Genomic DNA, 14,345 nt, shown 5'->3' on the forward strand with positions numbered 1-14,345 from the left:
ATTTTTTAAAGTCATGCCAGTGCGTTTGAAAACCACCGGGCACGCTTTTGTCGCTGGCAAATGTTTTTGGTGGACCTTGTTCTGCTAATGTTGGGTGTTAATACAGCATTAATGACACAGCTGCTAAAATTAGCCAGTGATACACGACTGTATGGCCAACGCTGCTCACCAGCGGATGTGTACTTTGAATTAGTTCCTGGAAGTGCATTCCCATCTTGTTAGCTGTTGTTTCATTTGAGGTTATTATTCACCGGGCTAGTTCAGGCAGCTGCAAAGACAATGCCTTGTAATATTCATTAGTATACTTTTAACGCAGTATTCTTATTGTGTAATGTAGCTAGGTAGTGGTGTCTGGGCTCTGACAGTTTTCCATTACCCCAAGTAACAACCTTTTGTAACAAAGTACAGTTGTTACAGTTGCTACTGCTCTTCGACTGCTTTTAGAATACTACGATTTAAAAAATGTTGCCATGTTAGTAACGTGCTACAGCCACTCCCACCTTGTCAGCTGTTCTATCCTATACATACTTTTATGACTTGTTTACTTATTGTGCGATGCACTAATGTCAGAAGGGGTCGTGTTGAAACCAAACTTCAAAAAAAGTGAAAGCTTTTAAAAAGTGAACTGCAAACAAACAGTAAAAATGACACCAAACCAAACAGAACAGCATTAATGCCTTATTAAAATCTGCCAGAAATGCAGGAGCATGATAGCTAGTGTGAAAAAAAAATACCACATTTAGTAGATCTGTCTTGACTGAAGTGCAACCATTTAAATATGTTAAGAGGTTTTAGTGTTTAGGGAAGTTCCCAGCAGATGACTGCTCAGTTGTCCTAGAGTTTTCATGTACCAGCTAAAGTTTATATTATATTGTATAGGGTGTCGCTGACAGCAGAGGGTTACCTAAGGGCATGTAAAACGTTGCCAAGTCTGGCTCCAACTGTGGCTCTGACTGGAACAGTAACTTCATCAGCGTCAAGCTAATCAACTGACAGCTTCGTCAGTAGCCCCATAGCACCAAACATCATCTATTTCTTAAGGAACCAAAATAAAGTATAAATATATATATATATATTCAGAGTCAGCTAAAATAATGCTTACACACGTCTGGAAAAGAAAAACTTGCATAAATATTACAAATATTACAAATCACGATAACACTGTACTGCTGTACGATGTTTTTGTTTTCCCAACAGGTAGCGCTACCCTCATGAATGTAGCATCAACAAATGTTGCAGTAATAAACGTTACCCCCCCTCCACCCCCCAGCAGTAGCTCACTGTACACAGAAATGTCTGGAAGCCAGTGGCCACCACTTTGAGCACCTCTTGGAATTGTAGAGGCCAAAGACAACTTGTATAAATTTCATGGTGCCTGAATAAATTTGGTATTGAAATATTCACGCAGCTTTATATACACATGTTTATATATATCCAGCTACCCTTTTGAAAACTTCAAACTCTTCTCCCAGTCAAAAGCCTCCAGCCTTTGTTTTGAAATGCCAACCAGTGGCTTTTTCCTATGGGCTTGCTGAGGCTCTGTCACGTCGGATTTGGAGCTCTGGTCGGCTTGAGGTTAGCGAGCGTGCAAGTAGTGCACCGAGCGAGCGAGCAAGAGAGAAAACACTGGCGAGGGCGGGTGGGCACACACACACACACACACACACACACACACACACACACACAAGCGGACACGTAGGAATGCAGTGTGTGTGTGTGTGTGTTGGATGGGGCAGGAAGCTGTCGCCTCTGATGGGACCGCCTCATTGTTCTCCAATCATGCCGCAGCTATTTCAGGACACGTTGCGAGCGCCTGGTAGCAGCGAACCCAATCTCGGGCGTCTGGTTTTATGATTTAAAAAGATTTTTTTTTTTTTTTTTTTTTTTTTTTTTCCCCTTCCAAAACAGACGCGTCCAGATATAAACTGAGCACGCACAAGTTTACCCAAACTCTTCACACGGTATGTAATCAAGTGAGCAGTGGAGGCCTGGATCTGGGCAGCGTCACTCTGCCCTCCGTCTCATCCCTGCAGGTCGGAGGAGGGAAGGAGGCTCCAGCAGCACAGTGGTATTTGGGCAAATAGGACAGAGTTTTGGCATCTCTTCAGGGACTGGCTCAGTCTCCAACTTTGATTTAATTAGGACAAAATGTTGGGTTTTTTTCTGGGTTTTTTCACCCCCTAATCTTGTCTGGTGAGGCTTTTAAGCTTTAACCCTTGCGTAATTCACTAATGGACGTCAGTCCATGCTGTTGAATGTAAGCTTCAATGTAAGACGTAACAAAATTAGGTTCCATCTTTATCTGTAGATTGTTGTACATGACTTTAACTGTAACAAGAAACTGAGTCTTCCATTCTGTAGCTTTTTATAATGTCTTCATTGAAGATGTTAACCATCTCCCATATTTTTTTGGCTGACTCTAATTATCTTTGCTGCGATATTTGATAGAAATCATAAACATATATTCAGCTGGTAGTCCGCCTGGAATACCAGCTCCTTTCCCCCCCTTTTCTGACACACAGCGCTAACATCTACCTCCCGTCCCGCCCCACAAGAATCTTTCACAGCACAACACTTGCGAGTGCTTGGCCCGTTTCCCATCCCGGTCAGTCTTTGGCTCCAGCGTGGGATGAAAGACAGAAAAAAAAAAAAACACTGACTGGCTTTTCAGGCGGATGTGCGTCGTCATATGGTTGTTGGTTGCCGGCTCTGTTTTCAGGTTTGGTGTCTATTTCAGTCCAAAAGTCTCTATTAGAAGGAACACTTGAAGACTTGAAGCTTGTTTTGTCTGAGGGAGTTGCACTTAAAGGTGTTGAACACGCAGGAAATCGTGGAAATAATTGTGAGAGACGGTCAAGGAAATGATCATCCTCCAAATTTAAGCGCTCTCTTGGATGAACCGATCATAGACGGTCATCAAGCCAACCGAGAAGAATCAGACCATTCAAACAAAAGTCAGGACGAATTAGAACTTCTGACAAATTTGGAGTGATCAGGATTTTTGCCGTCTGTTGAGACTGAGAATGCTGGACAGTTTGAATGAGTGCCTGTTTTATGTTTATGAACTTTTCCTCTCCTCAGTATCCTTGAAGAGGTCGCACACCAAAGTCCTAACTATCTCCAGCCAGTATTGGAGGTCCATTGATTGATCAGACCGTCTCTAATGACTGCAAGTGGGCTTGTCGTCCCATGGGGGGGCGACGGTGGGCGTGGTTAACAGGGATGGGCTGCTCCCTAATGAGTCGACTCTATGTCTTTGCCGTTTATGCACTTTCTGCTGACTCAAAGCTGGACTGAGCGGAAACGCACGCAGCTCTGGAAGTCGACGCGGTAACTTAATTGGCGGAAGCCGTTTCATTGTCCCGCTCGGAAAATTTCTTCTTTGGCATGATTGAGCTCTTCCAGAGTCGCATCATGTGTTTAATTGGCTCCAGTAACTGGGCCCACCATCCATTCGTCTGCTCAGAACTCAATTAAAGTTAAAGACTCGTACCGCACAATTGTGTTAGGATGCATCCGCTGTGTTATGTCACTCTAATGCGGAACACAAGTGCCTCTCGCTGCAGTGTCTGGCGCGGAACTCACGGCGAGTATTGAAAGGCTCCGCATTGTACCTGATTCTCTGATCTTCATTCTCTCCAGCGAAGGTACATTGCACCGACGTTGGACAAAGAGTAAAAAAATCGCCACAGAAACGCTGACAGGAAGGTCAAACCAGGCTTGGGAGAGGTTTTGACATCACACAGATTTGAGTTCCATAATGTGTTTATTGTGTTGCAGCACAGAGCTTCTCTAAGGTGGAGCAAGCAGGAAAAGTGGTAGACTTTAGTGCTGAAGAACGGCCTCTAGCTACGAAGCTAACGGCGCTAACAGACGCTGGAGCCGACAATAAGATGATTAGTTTGCAGTGGTGCACTTTGTGGTTGAACTCCTGATTCTCCACAAGTGCCCTAAATAAATAGTCCCTTTGTAAATATAAGTCTTCTAACGAGTTATTAGAAATGATCCTTTGTTTCATTTTTTCATGGGTGCTTATAGTGGGTTTGTGTTCAAGATCGGCTCGGCGATGGAAAGCTGGGTTTTCTTGTTTTTTTATCGCCGTGCCTAATGTGGAATGTTCTCCTCGGCAGACTTGAGAATCTCTGAGGTCAAAGGTCACCCGGTGAGAGCGTGAGGAAGGCGAGGGGAGAGGCTGTTTTCGGGGAGGGGGGGGGGGGGGGGGGCGGGGAGGGGTTGCTACGGGTCAGGTATTTATAGAAACCGCCTTTACATGTGACCTTCAGTGTCACAGCAAATGTAAATTTGGTCTTGGCGGACCACGAAAGGCCCCAGCAGGTGGATGTCGCTGCTCTTACGTTACACATCATCCATCCGTACATCCGGCGGTGCCATCCAACTGGTGACTTTTGCCTGGCTGCATTGCTTGAATGTAATTCCCGCGGGACGCCTCCTTCATGTCCTCATCCGGCCAGTTGCTACAGCGACCGCCCATTTCCTAAACCCATGATTCCTTCCTGCATTTTAGCCCTTAGCCATATCAACGTTAGCTGTAAGACGCTTTTACCCACTTTTGGGAGTCAATCGAGTATTTTATCAGCACAATGTTGTTGATTTGTGCTGAACGTGTCATGTTTGGAGGTTTTGAAGAAGAAACAGCAAAAATGAAGTGGTTACATTTTAGATTGCAGTGCTTTTTCACTCACCCTCCCTCTCCCGAGCTTGGCAGTGAACTACAGTGGCCTACGCACATTAACCTGGGTACCTTGTCCACCTTCTTCTTTGATGGTTTATTTGAAGACGCATGCGTTCACCCTAAATATGAAATGAGCTGTTAGGCGACCTGGATTGTCCCCACCAGGCTTCCTTAGAAATATGGCAACAAACTGGGAGCAAGACCTTTGCTCTATCTGTATTTTTATGTATAAATGAGAACCGTCCTATGGGTAGAGAAACCAAATTACTTCTATTAATGTATTTATGGGCTGTATATTAAGCTTTTACCCATATAGAAAGCATAAATCAAGCCAAATTATACACTCTGGAACTCTTTAACGGGAATCTGATACAGTGAGTGGTCGAGAGATCCTATTTAATTCATTACAGACGCGTTGCAGAGGTGTTGTCACGTTCTCAGTGCCGACTCAAAGTCGCAGCGACTAAGCTTCAAAAGGGATGTACAAGCCTCGTGCTCTACCGTCGAGCGTAAATACCATCCGAGCAGACCAGCGGCAACAACAGGATCCAATGGATGCGCGGGACTTGTGCGCAACCTTTCAAAAGAGGCGGATCCCTAATCTTGCTGGGTTCTGATGGTGGTGAGCTGAGGGGGGGATCCATTATGCCGATGATGGTTTGAATTGGCAGCCAGATGTGGACGGTGGTGGTGTGGGCCGGCAGTCGACCAGAGGGCGCTGGGGGTGGAGGGCTGGGAGGGCAGGCGGCCTCCAGCTGCGGGTGTAAGCTGCGGGCCGATTCGGCGGATTAGAGGAGGCATTCTGTCAACTGTAAATCCCCTCGTATTCTCCGTTTAATCCCGCCGCTGGATCAAGGACACTTACCTCCCAGTAGTTCACGTGCCTGTGCGTGAATCTGTGTGTGTGTGTGTTGGTTGATGCATTTTTTTAATTAGTTTTTCATGAAAACAAGAGGGCGGCTCTGTGTTTGTGCAGGGGGTCTCGGGAAAACTCGACGCTGGACTCGCAGAGTTTGCAGTGCGTGTGGTTCTCTGGCCGTGTGTCGCCGTCGTGATTTCCACAGACTCACAGTCAAGAGTTTTGTTGTGTGTGTGGAGGGGGGCGTGGCTGCTATTTATGCACCAGTGGCTTTAAATTCTTAACTCTGCCCAGAGCTATTTTTAAAGCGGTCCAGATGTGTGGGCGTGAGTGTGCGTGCGTGTGTGTGTGTGTGTGTGTGTGTGTGTGTGTCAGAGAGAGCGAAAGAGGGAGGAATAAAACTTGCGACGAGTGTGTGACGAAGACGTCACACACAGAGCACGAGAGAAATCCCTTTTCTCTCTGGTGCAGAGATTTTTAACTGTTTTTTTTTTTTAATGCAAATCACCTGCGTTTTAATTGTGCGACACTCCAATTGGCTTCAGAACATCTTATTAAGATTAAACATTCTCAGCTGTGTGCCTGCATAGTTTACTGGTTAATGACAGGCTGGGTTTCTCTGCTGCAGCCTGCAGGATCTTTTTAAGCACTCGGCTAACATGCTAATCTGTGTTAACATTCTCGCCACCTCCCTGTTGTCGTTTCCGCCAGGGAACTGTTTAACGACCTGATCTGTCCATTGGACAAACTAAAGCATTGATAATCCCATGGTGTGCAAAATTTACAGCAGTTGGACTGTAATTTGTCACCCGTGAACTCCCCAGAAATAGGCAAAAGAGGTTCGACATTCTGTTTTTCAGACAAATAAAGTAGAGTATGGTTGACCTCAGTCATGGCACTCACTGGGACCAGGCAATAACTTAAAGATATTCACAGTTCACATAGTTGCTGGAGGTGAAACTGGGTTGTATTGCATTTCCTGAAGGTCAGTCACAGGGTTCACCTCTTCGATCAGTTTACACAGAGACAAATTGTGCCTCGAGTTAGGGTGCGCTCCATGTCAAACGGGAGCGAATTGGCAGCACAAACGCACACCTACTGGACACTCGGTTAATTCGTGCCCCATGGCAACCAGAGTTCTGTTCCACCGAGGCCATTGGGGAATGTGGCCAGCACTTGTTTCGCTCGCCACAATGAAGGGGATCACATGGGAACATGGGTCAAATTCCGAAACACAGAGGCCCTTCTAACAGGCTCACTTTGCTGCTGAGGCATTTCTTTTCTAATCAGGATTAGTCTCACATCCCCTTTTCTGTTAGTCAGGCAAGAAAAACACAAGAAGGATGGCTGACTGATCTTGGATTTTGATTGGAATCCCAAAATTCAAAGACCACTTCAGGCAGCGTTCTATGAATGACAGGTGAGCAACGGGCAGAATATGCAGTGTTTGCTGCGCTCTCTTGAACTAGTATTGTGTACTAGCTTCTCATTGCGATGAAAACGTAGTGGAAATCCATAGTGCGTGCCATATTTCTTGTGTTTGGAACACTGCTTCTTTGTTTTACCAATGTCTCTTGGCTTGATGCCATTGGTAAGCCTGTCATGTCCCTTGTCATGCACTTGTAAGGTTTTTGCAGTTCTGGGATGAGCAGCAGAGCTAAGTATGTGGGTTGCAAATTCCCTCTGCCAATACCAAACAGTCTATTCTGCCTGATTTGATGACAAACTTTACCAATTAATTTGTTTCACAAACGGGAGCCTTGGTAGCCATACCAGCCTCACACCGGAGATCTTAAATGCGGTTGAAGTCAGGACTTGCTGGCAGTTAATTCCATCCTCTCCAATCCCAAATTCTGGAGGTAGTCTTTGAGGGGTGGGGGCGTCCCAGACTGGTTTAAAATACGGAGTTGCCACTGGTTGCAGAATCTCGTACCTCGTCCTCTTCCACTTATGTGGGTCGAAGGGGCCAGCCAGGAGACATTGTCCCTTCAGAGTGTCCTGGGTCTGTCCCAAGGCCTTCTTTTGGTTGGGTATGCCCGAAACACCTACCCAAGGACCCCCAGTCCTGTCTCGAAGGCTGAGGCTAGACACCCAACAGAATTGCATCGCCGTATCTCTCTGCACTAAGATCGCCTCCAATCAGGCACTTGCTGGTACAAAAAGCCCAAAGCAAGGGTCAGTTGAAAAGCAAAATAAGCCCTTTGGCAAAGATTTGCTGCTCAACCCACAATGCATGTTCCTAGCAATAGTGGCACTATTTAAAAGGGAAGTAAAGCGACTTTTCAGTAACATACAGTTTATTACCAGTAGGCAATGTTCCAACAAAGAAATAATCTTGAAGAAATGTGCATATCTCCGTCATACTTTGGCTCTTTTGGTGTTCCCTGTGTGTTTCCATCCATTTTGCTTGTGCGGCTAATTCGGCATCCCAACAGGCGTAGGAGTACGTGTGTGTGTGTGTGTGTGCGTGTGTGCGTGCTTGCGTGCACATCCGTTCAGTCGGACTGATGGCGTGGAGGAAAGAGAGGGCAAGAGGAAGGAGGGGAGCGGCGGCTCGATGACGCTTCACAGTGCGGAAACAGATGGTTGTGGCGTAATCATCTGTCGCTGTGGCAACAAAAGGGCGTGCACACTTGTCAAAGCAGGAGAGCAAGGAGAGAAACTCAAAGAAAGGAGGTTGGGGGGTGGGGTGGGGGTGGGGGGGGGCAGAGAAGATTGATAGAAGTGCGCGCATTTGTTTCGGTGTGTTTGCGTGGTTTGGATTTTCAAGGCTTTGGAACGCATACTTGCACTGAAGCAGCCCCCTTTTATAAACAAAGTGTTCGGCCAACAGACATGGAGAATATCTGGAAAAACTGACGAGAGTTCAAATCTTTCAGAAATATGTGTATATATTTACTCATGAAGAATGCTTCAGTGTCGGAAATTGCTGAAAAGCCCTCATTCTGATGGCATCAGGTCACAACACAGCACAGTTGTGATTTTGCGATTTATGCTTAGTATAGTATATATATATATGTATGTAGTATATATATATATGTATATATATATATATGTATATATATATATATATATATATACATATATATATATATACATATATATACATATATAAAATACGCACATATATATATATCTATACATATATATGTGTATATATATATACACCCTACACTAGGATTGCGCAAAACCCAGATATCACAATAAAGAACTGGTAATGGAATCAAATATTGCTAAAAGGTTTTGACGCTCTCTTCAGGTGCTTTTTCAGACGTATCGAAATGCTTTTCCCGCATTTACACATCGCCAGACATGACGTACAGGGGGGGGTCACGTGACCAGTTCACTTCAAGTGAAAATGGCACGTTATATTTGGATGGAGGGGGAGACGGAATGTTTTCTTACAAGTCATCAAAGACAAAATATAACAACCATTCTTGACAGCAAACAAACGTAAAAAAACCAAGAGCAAACGTAATTACGGCTTATGTGCTCGAAATAGTGCTTTTATTTTGTGAAAAACTGTCATGGAAACGCCGCTACTTTCTTACCTACTTTACCTACCTACCTTCTTACATTCTATTATTCTCTTTCTTTTAGTGCCCAACCCCCTCACCGCCCTCCTCCTCTCGCCATTTCCCCTACCCCCCGCGGACCCTGACTGGACCGAACCGGACCGGACCGGACCGGATCGGATCGGGGGACACGGGTTCCTGGATCTCCTCTCCTCCTGCCCCCCTTCTGCTTCTACCCTCCCACGTTGCTTTCCCCGCTCCAGAGGAAACATCTTGACGCTTGAGTGACGCTTGAAAATGCGTCGGCGCTCCGGAACGGCGATCCTGGACCCGGAGCGCTTGGCGAGACTGTGTGTTGATGACGGGGAATTCTGAGAAATCGCCGGTTGCAACAAGAGAGCTGTGAGGTGCTTGCACCGAGGGCGCATCATTTCCAGTGCGGCCTGTAGGTGGTGGTGCTGTCCCCCCCACCCCCACTCCCATCTTTTTCTCTCTCTGCCCCCCCTCACTAGGCCTCCACCATTCGCCCCTCCCTCGCCACGGCTGTCCTCTCCCCCCGGCCCCGCCCCCACTCATCCTCCCCCTCCACCACCTCCGCCCCCTCCTCCCCCCACCATCACGCCCACCACCATCACCACCACCACCACTCCCACTCCCACCACCATCACCACCACGCCCCCCACCACCCCCACCATCACCCGTCTCAGCTCTCGTCATCCCCTCCTCGCTTCTCCCCGCCCCCCGTCCCCGCCCCCTCCTCCACCCTGGCAATGGCGATGGCCGCCGCCACCTCCTCGCCGTCATCCTCCTCCTCCTCCTCCTCCTCGGCCAATGGCAGCGCCCGGGACCACCTGCTCGCCGTGCGGCGGCGCACGCCGCACTCCAGGCCGTACACGATCGGGCCGGAGAACCTGCGTAGCCTGTCAGTGCAGGGCACAGCGGAGGCCTCCACCTCGGGGTCGTCCCCTGCAGGCATCATGCTGGTAGAGCAGCCCGAGACTCAAGGGGTGGGGCTCCAGCGAGCCAATAGCGACACGGACCTGGTAACGTCAGACAGCCGCTCGTCGCTCACCGCCTCAACGTACCAGCTGATTCTGGGCCACAGCCACCTGGTCATCTCCTGGGACATCAAGGAGGAAGTGGACGCCACCGACTGGATCGGACTCTACCACATCGGTGAGCAAACCCCCCCCACACACACACACACACACACACACCCAATTCTCCCTCGTCTTCGACAAGACAACCACAAGAGAAAAAGGTTAGCCTAGCGCCCCGGTTAGTACAAAGTAGTGATGGGCGATAACATATTTTTCGTTAAGTTCGATACGATCATTTCTGGGGTCGATATTGTCATATCGATATTGACAACGATATCGATACACTTTTTGGTTTGTAATAAAAAGTTAAAAATCACAAGACACATATAGGCACGAAAACAGATAAAGAAAATGTTTGAAGTGCCATAAAAATGAAATCTAAGTCATAAATAAGTTTTTATCAACTGGCGAAAAATAGGACCAGTTTTTCTTCACTGAAGAGTCTGACTGCGGCCGCCGCCGTTCCTCTGCTGCGTGCATACGTGCGATGTTGTGCACTGCATACAGGGTGTCACCCTGCCTTCGCCCTAAGACAGCTGGGAGAGGCTCCAGCAGACCCCCGTGACCCTGAATAGGAATAAGGGGCTATAGAAGATGAATGAATGTCAAGATGCACGTCACAAGTGGCAAGTTAGTCGAAAAAGGTTAGCTTAGCTAGACAAAGAGCAGAAACAGTTAGTTAGCTTAGCTCCCCGATTAGTCGAAAGCTAATTTCAAATTTTTAGATTACAACCGCCAGTCTATTTTCATCCTCGTGTTTGTTTCTTCCGACTGGTGAGACACTAACTGTGTGAGGGTTTTTAGAGGAATGCAGTGCTCCAGTGTTGACTCGTCCTGGGAGTCAGAGCTCAAAAGCAGTTCTGTCCCCCATAAAATCTAGAATCCTTTAAAACTTTTCGCACCACAGCACGCTGTCACTATTTATTGTAACCAGTGGAGTAGAGAGTGACACCAAACTAATGGTTTGAAACAAATGCCCACTACTCTGCTCTGTCATTGGCCATCACCCTCTTCCTACCTTCTCCCTCACTTCCTGTGTGTCTGACCGGGTGTCTGGTCTCTCTCTCTCTCTCTCTCTCTCTCTCTCTCTCTCTCTCGCTCTCTCGCTCTCTCGCTGTCTCTCTCTCACACACTCTTTCTCTCTCTCACACTCTCTCTCACTCTCTCTCTCTCTCTCTCTCTCTCTCTCTCTCTCTCTCTCACTCTCTCTCTCTGTCTCTCTCTCTGTACTATAATAATACTATTAAGAGGTTTGCAACTCCTAACTCCTCTTTCAAGGTTAGAGCATTACATCAGCTGCCTGCTGCCATATAGCTAATGGATAGTGTGTGTGTGTGTGTGTGTGTGTGTGTGTGTGTGTGTGTGTGTACGTTCATTTGTGTGTCTTCAAAGATGATGATAAGTGGGGGGGGGGGCATCCTGGGGAAAGTGATGCTGCTGACTCAGCATCAATATCATTTAAAAGCAGCTCTCATATTACGGTTTCACACACACATACACACACACACACACACACACACACACACACACACACACACACACACACACACACACACACACACTGCTGAATGCCACTGGCCGTAAAATGCAACCCTCCTCCTCTTTAATAATGTACATGTGTGTGTGGACTCATCAGTGACTTGCTTCTGGGTGCGGCGTGGGTGTATTCTCAGCTCCTGCAAGCATTGCAGGGCGTTTTGCACCGTGTGAGAGACTGTCGCAAAATGACTTAAGATCAACCTACTTTCTGCTTAAAAATAAGCCTCTCCACTAACACTGCTCTGTTTCGCTGGGCCCTCCTCCTTCATTGACCCCAAACTCTAAAACCTACAAATTTTAAGGCTGTGTTTCACGTCAAACAATGTAACCTTGAATGTTTCATAGCTCGTTTTAAATCTTCATTTTCATCCCAGGCTTTACTGCCAAACCGCTATGAATCAAAAAAGAAAGTCCACGGTTCTCCGAGAAAACGGTACATTTAGCTTGCTAACGAAGAAACACCCCGCCACTCAGCTTCCCGCTTCAGACACTCCTGGTTGACCTTTCCAACCATTTGTGACCTCACAAAAGCTAAATTTTTTGCCAAATTGAGCGCGTTAGCGTGCAGATTGGATAACATCTTTAAAGTAAATTCGCCGTGAGAGGATCAGCCAAGATTGTGCAGCTCCAGGTTGATTCCATTCATTTCCAAAATACACTTTATTAGTCCCCAAGGAGCAGTGACAAAGGTCAGAGGGTAAATAACACAGTGTGGTTAGGCTCAAGCCTTTGAAGCTCCCAGAGGATCCGGCATGCGGCGGAACTCAGCGGATGTTCATTCACTTCAGCTTTAGCTGTGTGGCACCGTGTCATAACAGAGTGATATCTGAAGGCACGTCACATGTTGAGCAGACAAGACGGTCCTCGAGCCTCCTGTTCCTGCTGAGAACTGGCACACAGGGGTTGTGGGAAAACTGCCATTTAAAAAGCAGAAACCTTGAGCGGACCGAGCGGATAGAGTTGCACCATTGGGTTTGGAACTCGAAGATTCCACTTAATGAAAACCCGGCCGGCCACTGGTGAGCCGCAGGCCTCAACTTTAGAACTGTTTTAACTCAAACTTCGGACGAAATGAGCATTGGCACCTTGTAGCTGGTTTTAAACCAGGCACGGGAAACATGCGGCCCGGGGGCCAGATGCAGCCCGTTAAGCTTTTTAATCCGGCCTGCCAAACTTAATATCATTAAATAATATCATGATTAAATAATATTAATAATGAGTAAGGAATAAAATAGCTGCATTTCATCAATTTTTTCAGTGTTTTCAAAGTCATTTCAATAAAGAGCTAAATACCGCGGGGCTTCAAAGACACTGATTTTGTTCTCACACTTTTGGTTCATTTTCAATGGACATTAAAGCAACATTTTTTTCCTACACATCCCATGATCTATTTTTTCCTCCTATGGGGTGGCTCACCAAAACACCCCCCACTCTGTCAAATTTAAGGACCCATTGTGGCCCCACCAGTCAAATAGTTTGCCCACCTCTTGTTTTAAACCAACAACCAGAAGAAATGTAACCAGTCTGTAAAAGTATGAATTCATGGCTTCTCTCCTGCATTGACAGCCAGTCATTTCTTTTGTCTTTTTGCAACCACTCCTGGCGTTCCCTGCTGGCCAAACGATAGAATGCTGGTTCGAGGCACTTCCGCTTTGGCTCCGTCCGTCTTTTTGTGCAGATAGTGGTATTGACCCACAGTGAAGAGGTGGGGGGGGGGTTCCTCTCCCCTGAGAGGAGCTCTGTTTCCTGCCTGGCTGCCGCCGGAGCTCCAGCGCCCTGTCTGACCTGTGTGTGACGGGCCTCTGCTGCGCTGTCCCTCCCCTCCCCCGCCTCCCACCCTGACGGCCGTGTCCGTGAGCGGTGCTTATTTCCCGTCATCGACAACAGACTGAGGGTTGATTGACGGCGACCCGGTGTGACAGCCGCAGCAGCAGCAGCGTTGTCGCACCTTTTGACGGACGGCGGCGCTGATGGACGAGGACAGCGCCCGTTTGTCAGCGGACGGACACATTAATGTTTGATGGTTGAGACGCGGAGTTTGGTTTATGAGCGTGAGATCCCTTTAGCATCTGACTCTGACACTTCTCCCCTCCTACTTCCATCCAACGCACAACCCAAATAGTTGTTTTTCCTCCTGGTTTGGACCCTTGTTTCAGGACACACGCGGTTAGAATTGGTGACAATCACCAAGAGAACACATTGACCCTCTCGGGTTCTCGGCTATGTTTCCTTCCCCTGGTCCACTTTTGTAAAAGTGCTCATATAATAATAACCAATCCAGTCCCAACAACCTGGGCTGTCAGATTATAGATTTTGCAGTGAAGTTGGATGAAGGCATCAGAAGTTTTGTGACCATCGGAACAAAAGACAAAAGAAAATCATTACACAGAACTATTGAAACATTGAAAGGGGGCTAACACATAAATACTCAAGAAATATTGCATTGTATATACAAAAAAAACGTTTCCGCTTTCACGTTCCAGAATAATCTGCAGAGCTTCTTCCAAGTCAAAATATTTTTTCCTCCAACGTTGGTAGTATTTTTTTGGAGCAAACGCTAATTTTCTAAATAGAAATGGACTGGCTGATCGACTCTAAACAGAAAGTGTCCCGGGAGACTTCGACCACAAAATAAATGG

General features: G+C 47.0%; 1 protein-coding gene across 3 annotated transcripts in view; it reads left to right on the forward strand.

The window, feature by feature from the left end:
- The window catches only part of hecw2b (HECT, C2 and WW domain containing E3 ubiquitin protein ligase 2b), a 35,052-nt gene that overhangs the window by 1,583 nt on the left and 19,124 nt on the right, over positions 1 to 14,345 (forward strand). For all 3 annotated transcript variants that reach the window (XM_076049411.1, XM_076049412.1, XM_076049414.1), the window contains exon 2: positions 9,153 to 10,243. In XM_076049411.1, the coding sequence (XP_075905526.1) occupies positions 9,838 to 10,243 (406 nt within the window). In that variant the 5' untranslated portion in view covers positions 9,153 to 9,837. The remainder of the gene's footprint in view (positions 1 to 9,152; positions 10,244 to 14,345) is intronic.

The sequence above is a fragment of the Nelusetta ayraudi genome, unplaced genomic scaffold (assembly GCF_046127955.1).
Source record: "Nelusetta ayraudi isolate G7.1 ecotype Tasmania unplaced genomic scaffold, CSIRO-AGI_Nayr_v1 ptg000114l, whole genome shotgun sequence".
NCBI classification, from domain to species: Eukaryota; Metazoa; Chordata; class Actinopteri; order Tetraodontiformes; family Monacanthidae; genus Nelusetta; species Nelusetta ayraudi.